Here is a 13,544-nt window from a genome sequence, read left to right on the forward strand (position 1 = left end):
TCTGCCAGGCGCCTCTCACCAGGGTCAACTCCAGAATAAAAAAAAAAGAGTCCAGCCCCTCTCAAAGGACCTGGTTCCAGACCCCTCAAGGTGAGTCCGACTGAATCTAGTTGGAATCTTTCAGCCTCGCACCCCACCTCGGGCCCCTTCCCCGCCAGAGAGGCGACATTCCATGTTCCAAGAGCCAGCTTCTGCAGCTAAGGATCGGACCGCCAAGGTCCCCCGCTCTGGCTAACACCCGACTCACACTGCACCCGACCCCCTTGACCCTTTCTGTGGCTGGTGAGCCCAGGGGAAGAGATGCAAGTAAAGACCTGGCCACCAGGCGCTTGCCACCGAGCCGCAAGGGAAAACTGGGTCCAATGACTGTCTCCTTCATGGGAGGTCTTTTAAGCCACACTTTGTCTGGTCCGTCATCTGGGACCTGTTTGCCTTGGGAAACCCTTCCAGGGGCATAAAGCACCCAACACCATGGCTCCCAGGATCACTGGGACACGCAAACCCCTCCATCACGGTAAGGTGGCGGCTCACGTACCATATTATATTATATTATATTATATTATATTATATTATATTATATTATATTATGATAAAACATGGCGCACGTTTGCGTAGTAGTTGGCGCTTTGGCCTCAGAGGACCCTGGTTTAACTCTGACTAGGGGACTTTTCTGTGTGGAGTTTGCATGTTTTCCCAGTGTCTCTATGGGTTTCCTCCGGGTTCTCCCATAGAGAACCTTCGGGTTCTGCTGAATTTCTGTCTCTGTATGTGGCCCTGCGATAGACTGGCAACTAGTCCAGGGTGTACCCTGCCTCTTGCATGATGGCAGCTAGGACAGGTTCCAGCATACCCCGCGACCCTGAGTGCAGGATGAGTGGCAGAAGACGGATGGGTAGATTATAGCATATTATATCATGTTTTATTATATCATCAGATAGTATTGTCAATACAGGTGTCAATGAGTAGTTGTACCTTGCATCAATCTTTCAATTCTCGGCCACAAAGACACTGAACCCTGGCGATGGTCTGGTTAGTGCCATCAGTGTAAGAGTACATGTGAATGGGTGAATGTGGTGTGAGAGCGCTATATAAGTGGAGACCATTTGAATAGTAGAAGCATTCTGTGTATGTGATTTCATATTGACATATTGTGCTTTTGAATGCAGCACCAGACATACGGCCATTCATTCTTACAGACAAGTGTTTTTCTGGCTGTTTCCAAATACTCAGCAGTGTTGGAGTAAATTTATCTCCAAAATGCCAATGAAGTAATAAATATAGTACATGTCATAAATAATGGCCACATTTACTTTTGCAGAAAAAGAAAACCGAGAATCAGCGTACCTCAGATAAAAGAAAACAATATAAGAGAGCAGAGATTTTCTGGCCGGGAAAATCCTTGGTCTGATTATTTGTTTTTTACAATACGAGCACAAAGCACTCACCCTTCCTCCACAGGTACTCGGCCACCAGAGCGGCGACGTGCACGTAACACATGGCTGCCTGCAGAGGGGAGCACAGAAAGGTCCCTTCAGTCTGAGCAGTGTCATCTCATCTCTTACTGCCAGGCTTGAAAATACCTCGGAGAGGTCGCCATTCTTGTTGTGGATGCGCGCCATGCTGTCCAGCCAGGTCTTGCGCAGCTCTGGCGTGCTGGTGTACGACTTGGCCAAACTGTACTGGAGGTCCACCAGCATCTCGGGGTCGTTCTCGTGCTCCTTCATTTGCTCTGTTGCCATCAGCACCGTCCTGATACGCTTTGTCAGGTCTTTCACGTCTGAGGAGAATGCCGTGTGCTACAAAGCGCAGCGGGCAACAGTACAGCTCAATATTTTCGAAACACCTCAAATTTCCATTTCTGTTTAAAAATAACTGAGGAAAAACTACTCAATCTTTGTTAAATGCATTTTGCAACAGTTTTGTATTGATAACTTTACATTAGGTGCAAAATCAGCTCTGAGTGTAAATCTGGAAGAAATACTGTTCATTAATGATAATGAGCAGAGGTGATTACTGGGCAGGAGTTTGTCCTTGTTTCATTTAAAGGTATATTTAAATTATGCCTGAGCAGAATAAACGACAATTCGGGGTCCAGGAGAGATATTTCAATGTACAGGTTCAATGTTTGAAAGATAGAATTAACCATAATCGCATGGCTTGATGAATTGCAGTGTCTGGCCAGGCGTCCACCATTCTTATTCCTCTTATGAATATTAAAGCTATTATTGTCTAAATCTTCTTGTCATGGCAACTGGACTAGAATTTCTTCACTTGTAGATGTTTCATCCCTCTTCTGAGAGGCTTCTTCAGTTCTAATGACTTGCGGGGAGTTTTCGAATAAAACTGGCAGGGTTTTGGCTGGGTCTAGGTTATGGTGGCTTGTCATATAAATGTAAGAAATGATCGGCAGAAACTAGGTCTAAGTCAGGGGTCGGCAACCTTTAACACCCTAAGAGCCATTTGGACCTGGTTTCTATGGAAAACAAAACACTGGGAGCAGCAAATAATTTTTGATGTCTAAAATAAAGGTACCGCTGTATATATTGCTTTTTATTACCTTTACACTTTGTATAAACAAGTGTGTAGTGTGTTGCTTATGAAATCCACAAAGTGCTACAGAGAAAGTTTTATTTTATTTATGGAATGAACACATTTTTAACATTTTGAGCTTTGGGCTTTCAGAGCGTGTAGCGCAGCCTTGACCTGAATTTTAAAAGTAAATTGGGAAAAAATCATTGTGTCAGTAAACAATCAAAAATAAATATTTGGAAAATATCTTCATAAATATTTATTTTACCTGGTTAATGGGACTTCTGCTTCTGAACTTCTGCGCAAAGCATCTGCAAATCGGGACTATACCGGCTTGCGGGTATGCCGGCTTCCACGAGGGTGACGTTTATTTTGTCAATCTTTTAATTTTACCCCTTCTTTTTTATTTTGCTATCGTTTTTATGGTTTTTATAGAAATAAGAAAAGAAAAGATCGTTTCAACAATGTCACTAGACTTTTTTTCATCAAAAAATCATTTTGTTTTCAAATTTTGAAGCGAAAAATACATTGCAAAGTTACTTTTTCATTTTTTCGTGTTTTTTTTTTTTTTAAAACCCACTGTATAAACCCCCCAAATGCATGTGAGAAAAAACGTGCATCCCGCACTAACACAAAGATTTGATTTCATGCAGGGGGCCACAAAATATCGTTCGGAGGGCCGCAATTGGCCCGCGAGTCTGAGACCCCTGCTGTAGTTCATCTTAAAGAGTGCGAGTCTGCATGGGAAGTGTCAACCTGTGATTTTGCAGTGTATAAATAAAAACTGACAGGCTTACTCAGTGTGTTTGGCTGTAAAAACTAGCCCTGCTCACCTGTTGAGCGAGGCCCCACTCACCTTGATGTTCTTGTCGCTGTTTGCACAGTTGTTAATGATAGAGAGGGAGTGCTGGAAACGCGTGCCGCCGATGCCGATGACGTCGGCAATCAGCTGGCTGACAGCGATCACCACCTGTGAGTGAAGGCACATGGCTGAGAGCTGGTGGCGATGCACCGCTAGCCCGCTGAGGGAGAACTGACGGGTCCACCGACCTGCAGGTGTGTCCTCACAAAGGATTTGCGTCCGGTGTAATCGAAGTTGCTCTTCATGAGGATGTAAAGCAGGTGCGCTGCGTCGCTGCGGATGGAGCTCAGCTTGGAGTTGCAGCACTTGAGGATTTCATAGCACAGGGAGGCGCACATGTCGGCGCGGCCATCGAAGAAGGTGCAGGGGAACTGGAGGACACACGGGGAATGAAACGGAAACTCAAACACCTGAGGCCTGAAGTCTTCGCAGAGCAATCTGTCGACTGCTGCCCGGCCAAACAATCACATCTGCTGTTTTCGAATCAATCCTTTCCAGATGCTAGCATACAAGAGTCGGCTCTCATGGTGGTTTGATAAAGTTGGCCTGGTCTCCTAAACACAGATTGTTGGAGGGTGAACGGTCTGCACTCATCCAGGTGGAGTAAAGATCATCGTCAGTTCTTGTGGTGGCAACTGGACTTGGTTTCCCTCCTTGCATATGTTCCTCCTCTCTCCAGAGGTTCTAACTTTCAGGTGTTTACCTGCTGGGGTTGGTGTTGGTCTGATTGTGAATGTGTAGCTCAGTGGTATGCGGTCCTGGGTTCAATCCCTAGTATCTCCACTCTATGTCACTTTGGATAAAAAGCATCTGCCAAAATGACTGTATCCCCTTCTTATGTCCCTACACTGGCTCCCAGTAGCCCGCATCAAGTTCACGTCCCTGGTGCTCGCCTACCGGGCGGTGAATGAGACAGCCCCATCTTATCTCCAGGATATGGTCAAGCCACATGTCCCTACCCGTCCACTCCGATCCTCCCCTCTACGACCGTCCATCCCATCACTCAGATCCCCCGGAGCCCTCTTCGCTCCTCAGTGGTGGAACGACCTCCCGAAAAAGGTCAGAACAGCGGGGTCGCTGCCCATCTTTCGCCGTGAGCTGAAAACATACGTCTTCACCAAGCACGACCCTGCTAATCGCACTTAGCCCCCAACCCCCGTGTGCATGCACACACCCCAAAAAAAAAAAAAACGATGAAATGAATGTATGCATGTATATGGTTTTGAGATGGCTATTTGGTAGAGTGGTCACTTCTGACTTTCGACTACTGGTACTTCGGATCTTTAGTGACTGATTCGCACTTTTTGTAAGTCGCTTTGGATAAAAGCATCTGCCAAATGACTGTAATGTAATGTAATGCAATGAGTTGTTGTGCAGCAATGGGGTTAGATGGGGTCGTTGTTTTGATGTGTGTGTCGTCGTGCGTGAATCCCAGGGATACACCTGAGCCAGAATCTGAACAGGTAAGCGTGCGGCTCGGGTGAAGATGGCCTGTTCGCTCACCTGGGTCGAGGTGGAGGACTAAGAGCGTCCACAGACGTGGAGGACAGATGTAACGCCATGACAAACACCTCAAACATCTCAAACACTGACTACAACAAATGTGCTTCTGTGTGAGCCGAGCATGAAGTCGAGATAAAAACATTGCATCAGACGTGAATGGGTTAAAAAGAGGACGTCGACGGAGGGTGCTTCACCTTGTAAATGAAGTTCCTGAGTGAGATGAAGACCTGCTTGAGAGCAGCCTCCGACTGCGGGATCTGCAGGAAGCATAGGTGGACCTGGAAAACTTTCTTCATCAGGGGATTGTGACCCAGATCTGTGTTCAGCTGGGTCTGGGGGGGGACACAGGAGGGGGAGGAGGGTACGCTGTAAAGCGAAAAATGGGATTGAACACACCAGATGTCGTGTTTTGGCATCCCTGCCACATGGTCTACCTTGAACCCTGTGATGAAGATACTGAGGGTGTCCAGCACCGTCAGGCAGACCTCTGTGGACACGTTGGCCTCCAGGAGGGATTGGCTGCTCACATCTGCTTCAGTGTGGGAGTACACTGAACCCAATATAAGATACAAGGACATTGCTGGATTTTTACTGGGCCAATAAATATGATTGATTATGAAATGCAGGTTTAATTGAGCTGATAAGTGCAATTGACACATCAAATATTTGCAAAGAGTTAATAATCTCTCCGCCAGATAAAACCCGGGGGGATGAGGGTAAAACACAAATTCACACCCCCTGCCCGTCTTCCCCTCACAGCCTGAAATCTGTTATTAAACATGGACCTCTTGCACTCATCAATCTCCGCAGGCGAGTTAAAGGGAAGAGTAAGGATGACAAACTATTTAATAATCTCTTATCTGTGTGTGAACTGAAGAAAAGCATTGCTGACAATGTTCCAAACATGAGGAAGAAAGTTGCTGTGCAATGATTGATAGATCCTCCAGTTGGTGTCGCACACATGTGTTCTGACTCGGCTTTAAATCAAACACACCTCCCCCTCTAATCTTCATTTACGATGTTGTATTTCAGTCACTGATAAAACTTAGAGATCACACCTTTATACTGGATCTTCAGCTACGCAGTTATTTAAGCGTTTGCAGTTCCACATTCCTGCCACTGGAGGCCAGTAAAGGGCAATGTGATTTGATGACGCCAATAAAAATGTCTTTTGAGTTGTTGAGTATCAAATATCATAAACATCAACTTGTTGGCATTTGGCATTTCGGACAAAGTGAAATGTAAATGAAACAAGACCAGCTTAAAATTTTGCAAATTTCTTATGACTGGGCATGTAAGACATCATTCAAACATATGTATATATATATGGATATATACATATATATCTATCTATATAGAGGTAGATATATATGCATACACGTGAGTCTGATTGGCTGATCTAAAGGAATTTTGGAATCTGTTTGTATTTCTCTCTTTCTCTTAAAATGAAATTAAAAAAATCCTAAAAATCCTAATAATTTAAAAATATGAATATATATATATACACACACACACACACACACACACACACACACACACACACACACACATATATATATATATATATATATATATATATATATAAACACACACCTATACATACAGGTATATTCATTCTGTGCCTCTAAATACATTTTCCTTCAGGTTTTCCTTTCCAAATGGAAATTTCCTACACGGAAATGGTATAGGTTTTAAACAAACACACAGACACACGCGCACACACACACACACACACACACACACACACACACACACACACACACACACACATGCACACACACACATGGGCACACGCACATACAGACAGAACGTTTGAATCATGTTTGCCTGGGAGCCGAAGGGAATTATTATTCTGAGATTGAAAAATAATTTATGTGTTTACTTCATAAGTAATTGGGTTTTCGGAGGAAAGTTTCCGGACTGCTGATTTCCTGTGCTCATTTGTCTTAAACACTCACTCCCATGGCTTACATACTTGAGCCTCAACTGCTACAAAATTTAATTTAAATAAAAAAGGCGTTATTTTATCCTAAATTTGCATAAACCTGACCGTACATGTTCCAAAAAATAAATAGCTAAACCCCACCCGGAGAGAAATTAGAAAAAATTGAATTGCAAATAAATGAGGTGTAACATTTATTGGCGAATGTGGAGCTGACGAATGAGGAGAAACAATTATCAGGAATAAATTGCTTTTTCAAATTTTGATCTTTTTTCCAGGTTTCCCAACAGATTCACAAGCATATATGATTGCGTCTGCTGCTTAGAACAGATAATTCTGCGAGTTGTAAATGAATGATGATTCTGTAATATCTGCTGTTTTCCCCGGGCCATCATATATTAAACTAATATATGGATTTATGCACTTAATTGATTCCTCTGGATGAGAATGATAAATGCAGTGATTTGTCTTCACAGGGCGGTGCGCGGATGTCCAGTTAAGGCTATCGACCGGCAGCAGCTTACTGTTGTTGAAGGTGTGTGCATTCTCCAGGGTTCCCAGCTGCTGCAGGCGGGCGTGCAGGATACCGGCTCTGCTGCGTGACACGGGCAAAGTAAGAGACTTCCTGTCTGGAGCGACAGGCCCCGCCCCCTCCTGGCTCCTATTGGTGAAGGGGACAGCGGTTCTTTTAGACAGCGGCTAATCGTCGTCAAACACTGAAGTGATGGATCAAGTGATGACAGCACGATAACAGAATCAGATGGGTGAGATTAGGATGTGGATGAGCGCGGTGATGAAGGCCGCAGAGAGATTGAATATGTGTTAACGTTAGGAATCGTGCTGTGTGAGTAGAAGAGTGAGAGTTCTTACCATGCAGGACGAGGGGGGGCCCAGGACAATAACCATTAAATAAGTTGCCAGCAGCGTTACGGGTAACAAGTTCCCCAAAAGCAAGGGTTTAAGAGGGTTAGTTAGTTAATTTCGTTAGTTGGGCGATGAATCGGGTCACTGTCTTTAAAAAGCAACCGTTACTGTACCTGGCGATGAACCTCTTCCCCATGTATCTGAACTGACGGAGACACAGCCTGTGGACCAAACAGAGATAGAGCATCACTGTAAAATCGTTACCGTGACAACACGAGAGCTGCCAGACATCGGCGATTTGGTATGATGGTCGTGAACATGTTCGCCGTAATTGTTTATCGACAGTTTATAAAGACTGGAGATTATAGATGAATGGGTTGAAATAGCAGATAGAGTTTCGGGAAGGGGAGTGATGGCTGTTTCCATGGCAACGGAGGGTAGGACAGTCACCTGTGTCTTCACATAAAGGTGTGATTAACAGATGCACATTACAGATTGCCTTCATTCCCCCACAACCAGTGTAATAAACAAATGGACCCCTGCCCTACTCAGTGGTTTCTACCTTGGCTCGTACCATATGACTCAGAGAGGTTTGGGGAATATGAGTTTTACATAATCCCGACAGATGGTGTCTGCTTGGAGTGCCATCAGGATTGTTCTTCCTCTTTTTTCGAGGTTTTGCTGAGAACCAGAGGCTGCCTGATTCTCTGGACGCTTAAAGCCACAGAGCCTGTGGAACCATATTCACTGTGCTTCAAACATAACTTGAAATCTAATCATTAAATCCAATAACACTGAGGTCCTCTCAGCAAATGATGAATAAAGGCCAATTTCACTGGAAGTGACAGTCATGTGAAGAGCATGAGTTAATGTGATTAAATTGCAAGATTGAAATAAAACATGCAGCAAACTGCTGTTTAATGTATTGATTAAAAGAAGGCTCACCTGTAAACAAATACACTATTGTGAACACAGTGCAACACGGTACTTACTCTATTAATGTGAAAAAGTCCATTAGCTCAGAGGGAGCCGCTCGGTTCCAGTACGCATAAAGGGCCTCTGCGGGGAAAGAGAGGGACTGCGTATGAGACGCCCTGTGAAAGGGTGATTCTGCTGTAAAGACAGGCATTTGAGACATTTGGTCTCCTACCCTCCGACATGCTTTTGAGGATATGCAGGAAGCACATCAGCAGGTTCTTGATCTCGTCGCGGTCCAGTTTGTCGCAGCGCAGAGCCGCGCTGCCAAGCGCCGATGCACACTGGTTCTGATGGAGAACGGAGTGTTAGTTATCACTAGTGGGCCAGGAGAACGTCATCCCCCACCCAGAAAGACAACTCAGAGATCACTCTCATTCCCTGGAATCTCAACACACGGGAAACATCAAGCGTTTCCCCGGAGGGTGCAGAGGAGCACTGAAGAACCATCACAAGGTAGGGAGAAGGTCAAACTCCAGCATTCAAAATAAAAAAAGATAGGGGACACTCAGGTGTTTTTTTTGTGCAGATATCCGCAAACCAGGACCTCCTGAGCGTCAGGTGTCTGATGTCTGCGGCATCAGACGAGTCTGGCTGAAAGCGACCACAGTTTGCTGGTTTCTGCACAGGAAGCCGAGGCTGAGGACAGCAGAAGAGCCCTGAGCGGAGTACTTGTATGTTTTCCTGGTGGTTTCCGTCTGGCCGCGGCTCCTGGCACTCAGGGGGAAGCTCCGGCAGCGGGGAGGACAGCAGGGAGAAGTCCACAGTGGCCCGCTTGGCCGCTCGACTGGGAGGGGGGGCTCTGCGCTCGGCCTCCAGGGCGAGAGGGGGCACATTGACGGTGTGCCACCTGGCAAATCTCTCCCTGGATTGACGTTGGGAGATTACCGCGGCAACGAGGTGGTTGGGTGGGCGGCTCTGGAAGCAGTGAGGGTGGAGGGCCAGACAGCACGGATGAACGCTACATCACATCGGACTCCTTTTAAGGCGGCGCTGCCGTCAGGAGACATGCAAAATACTGCACGGGTTTAATAAATAAATGCAGTGACATAAAAGAGGTTCTTCACCAGGCAGGCAAAGGGTTTGAAGGTCATATTACTCATCTATCATATGTACAGTTCATCTACCTTTCCATGGAAATAATGGCTCTGAGAACTGGGAGCAGAGAGGAGGTCTAAACTGAGAGAGCATCTAATTTTCAAAACAAACTTTCTCAGTGGTATAACTTTCCTAGAAACTTTCTCAGTATATTTCATTCATTCACTAATTCTCTATACCGCTTGTCCTGCACTCGAGGTCACGAAGGAGTTCACCCTAGACTGATCCATCACAGAGTCACATATAGAGACACACAATAATTCACCCTCTCATGTAGGGTCTCCAATGAACCTCCAGAATGTGTTTGGAGGAAACCAAAGAACCTGGAAGAAACCCACGCAAAAATGGAAAGAACATGGAAGCTCCACACAGAAAGGCCCCCTGTGGGAATCCAACCAGGGACCTTCTTGCTGTGACGTGGAGGGTCTAATCCCTGCACCAGTGTGCCGCACTTCTCAGTGTTTAATAGGAGACAAATATGAATTTAATCATTCTTGAGGCTAAGATCAGATCATTCTGTGCTAGTTGTTGGGTCAAACGCTGTGAGAGAATAAGAACAACTTTATTAATCCCGAAGGAAATTGCAGAGGCACCTCTGTGTCCATCTACCTTCTCCAGGGAGTTGGTCTTGTCGCTGCTCTTGTCCAGCAGGCTATTTGCCGAGTCCGTGGAGACCAGGGAGCCTCTGGAGTCCGCGTGGTGCACCGAGCTGACATTGGGCGTGGAGCTGTGGGGTGAGGCTGGAGTGACAGATCAGAGCAGGTTAGAACAAGGCCTGCTGGTAACATCTGCTTCTACGTCATAATTCCATGGCAGTGATTCATTGTCACTCCGTGAGAAAAAAGAGACGTGGGAAGAGAACAGTTTTTGAGATGTTCCTGATTCCCAAGGAGAGCATTTACCCCTGGAAATCCCTGAATATTAGCACCGACCATCTTATCGATCTTACTAAAAAGGGTGGAGTTGGTACGAACCTGTTCCAGAGATGACCCCGAAAACCTCTTTGTGCAGAGCATTTTCTATGCAGTTGGCGGGTTTCTGGGGCGTCACCATGGAGGTGGGCACCAGAGAGTCCTCCCTCATGTTCTAACGGCACAAAATATACAATTATTTTAGATAATATGATATCCACATGTTGGCTAACTGGGCTAACAGAGAGTGCACAGGAGGGGCTCTCTGGTGAGATACACCATGCAGTTCTCCCTTTCACCACTAGAGGTCGCTCTTACATTACTGTTCGTGAGGGCGCCTGGTTCCTTGCTGTCCAGCCTGTAGACGTTTTCCTGCAGAAGGCCGAACAGGGGCAGGTAGAGGGTGGCCAGCCTGCCTTGCTGACTCTGGGAGGACAAATATTATATCTTCATGATTTATCAAAATAAAAATAATACTTGAAAAACAGCTGGCCATCTTCTTCTTCTCCTTCCGGCTTTTCCCTTCAGGGGTCGCCACAACAAATCAACCTTCTCCATCTAACCTTATTCTCTGTATCCTCCTCTCTCACAGCAACTAACTTCATATCCTCTCCCACTACGTCCATAAATCTTCTCTTTGGTCTTCCTCCAGACCTCCTGCCCGGCAGCTCCCATTCCAAACAGCCGGCCATGATTATAACAATAAATAATTACACCAATGTACTTTTAAATTATGAATATTGCATAATAATTGCCTTAGTTTATCGTTAAACAGAGAATATATGTTGAATAACGTTTTTTTTTCTAAATAATTAAATATTCTCTTAAGTTTATCAATATGCAACTTCCTTTACTTGGAAAATAATATCTGGCATTATATTTGTGCTAGAATCTTTTAAGGACATTTACAAGCAATGATGCATAAATGAACATGCCTTAGTTTCCAGTAAATAGCATTGCTGATTTGGGTATATAGGCTTTAAACTTCCTGGGGGCATGCAGAACAACACACATTCATCCCATGTTTTATTCAAATTGCTCATAATTTCCATATACAGTCCATTAAGGAAATGGAGGAGCAGCAGAACTCACTTTGGCGGTGTAACGGTCATCGAATGTGTGCTTTATCATCAACCCCTTCAGGACCTGGATAGCGATTTGGCGGATTTCTTTGAACTCCTGAAGAGCCCCTCCCACCTCCCTCAGCAGCAGGCCCACCAGGAAATGGTTGCGACAGAAGTCGTCCGTCAGCGAGTAGTCCAGCTGGAGATCTGCGTTGGGCGTCCATTGACAAAAGTCATGGTCAGAGAGAGGGCGGAGGGAAGATGATGGACAATATGCAGAATTCAAGAAGCAAGCTGATTCTCACCTTGGAACCTCTGTATTCGACCTTTTCCAAAGGGCATTGGTAAATTCAGAGGGATGTAGTGCTCGTGGCTACAGACGACTCGCAGGAACTCAAATTTAAACTCATATAGTGTCTGTGGGGAAACCGGGGAAGCAGACGGAGAAGAACTTAGAACTACTTTGTTAAAGCTTCAACGGTTTAAAAACAGCAAACGCAAGAAGTGGGTGAAACCTTGGGGTCTCCGGGCACGAAGCAGTTCATGTAGTTGTTGATCTGCTTGAATACAAATCCTCGGTCCATGAAGGTGAAGCAGCGCTGAAGGTCACAGACAGAGAGAGCAGTCATATCACCTCCAAAGGAAAAGCAGCGTTCAGCAGTAGCCTAGAATTGAAAGGTCGCCAATCGTTCCCTCATCGCAGACACCGAAAGCGCCGCCCACCTTGACAAACATCGCCAGGCTGTGGTTGGCGTTGCGAGCCGCGTCCAGGTTGTCCTTGTACTTCTGGGTGATGTGCGGCATCAGCATGTTAACCAAGGTTTCCACTGCGTGGTAAAAGGACGCCGAGAACCGCTGGTTCCTGGAGAGCTAGTGAGGCGGGAGGACAGGAGAGGATGTCAGGCTTCGGGGAGAATAGAGGGTTTCAGAGACAGTAACCGGATGGGGGGGGGGGCTTACCCTGACTTTGCCGCTCTCGATAAGATAATGAGCCATGGATTTCACCAGAGCTTCGAAGAAGTACCAAGAGTGCTGCAACATGGACATGGAGTTATTTCATTGCCGTTCAAGTCACATTTCTCCAAAACAACATTTAGATGTGTCAGAGTGAACTCACTGTGGCGCCCAGGGTGAGATTTTATATGCCCCCCACCTGCCATCAGCCATTTATATTCACTTACTAAGGAAATTGAATAGCATTGTTAAATTTTTACCATTTTGTTTGTATTTTAGTTGTCTCTTTTTAAATGTGTATTTGGGTAGTGAGAGAGGATATGCAGAAGATTTATGGACATAGGGAGAGAGAATATGAAGGTAGTTGGTGTGAGAAAGGAAGATACAGAGAATAGGGCTAGATGGAGAAGGTTGACTAGCTGTGGTGACCCCTGTAGGGGAAAGCCGAAATGAGAAGAAGAAGAATTATTTATCTGTATGGTGTGCTTGTGTGTCGAGTAAGGTGCCTTCAAATTACATTTATTATTATTGTTGTTGTCATATTATTATGATCATGTGTAGTAATAAGTATGACTGGTAATAACTACTTTTACTATGATTATATTGAAGGCGATTTCTTTGGCACCCCCTAAAAGTACATTTAGCATTAGCTTATATCTGGCTCAGAAGCATATTTCTAAACTGACTGGTCTATTTTCACAGTACCTGAAGAAGACCTTGGAGGCATTATTTTTCCAATTAGTAGGTTTGGATAAAGGTTATGCTTTTAACATTTTGTTTGGAGAATCTCAGGTGACAGACGTGCACTCAGGGGTCACTGCCGTCACCGTATCCACGGAAAT

General features: G+C 45.3%; 1 protein-coding gene across 7 annotated transcripts in view; it reads right to left on the reverse strand.

Moving 5' to 3' along the window:
• LOC147233253 (dedicator of cytokinesis protein 9-like) overlaps positions 1–13,544 on the reverse strand; it is a 75,287-nt gene that overhangs the window by 10,323 nt on the left and 51,420 nt on the right. For 4 of the 7 annotated variants that reach the window (XM_086147876.1, XM_086147874.1, XM_086147875.1 and 1 more), the window contains exons 26-43: positions 12,709–12,780; positions 12,472–12,618; positions 12,264–12,347; positions 12,054–12,165; positions 11,777–11,955; positions 11,003–11,110; positions 10,748–10,859; positions 10,383–10,513; positions 8,851–8,965; positions 8,693–8,759; positions 7,874–7,921; positions 7,361–7,497; positions 5,329–5,444; positions 5,089–5,226; positions 3,580–3,762; positions 3,386–3,499; positions 1,581–1,796; positions 1,446–1,503 (exon numbers count right to left, since the gene is read on the reverse strand). In XM_086147876.1, the coding sequence (XP_086004002.1) occupies positions 1,446–1,503; positions 1,581–1,796; positions 3,386–3,499; positions 3,580–3,762; positions 5,089–5,226; positions 5,329–5,444; positions 7,361–7,497; positions 7,874–7,921; positions 8,693–8,759; positions 8,851–8,965; positions 10,383–10,513; positions 10,748–10,859; positions 11,003–11,110; positions 11,777–11,955; positions 12,054–12,165; positions 12,264–12,347; positions 12,472–12,618; positions 12,709–12,780 (2,137 nt within the window). The remainder of the gene's footprint in view (positions 1–1,445; positions 1,504–1,580; positions 1,797–3,385; positions 3,500–3,579; positions 3,763–5,088; positions 5,227–5,328; positions 5,445–7,360; positions 7,498–7,873; positions 7,922–8,692; positions 8,760–8,850; positions 8,966–10,382; positions 10,514–10,747; positions 10,860–11,002; positions 11,111–11,776; positions 11,956–12,053; positions 12,166–12,263; positions 12,348–12,471; positions 12,619–12,708; positions 12,781–13,544) is intronic. The other 3 variants (XM_086147879.1, XM_086147877.1, XM_086147880.1) reach the window with 1 other exon arrangement.

The sequence above is a fragment of the Fistularia commersonii genome, chromosome 6 (genome assembly GCF_037954325.1).
Source record: "Fistularia commersonii isolate RoL2024-O1a breed Wild chromosome 6, RoL_Fcom_v1.0, whole genome shotgun sequence".
Classification (NCBI taxonomy): domain Eukaryota; kingdom Metazoa; phylum Chordata; class Actinopteri; order Syngnathiformes; family Fistulariidae; genus Fistularia; species Fistularia commersonii.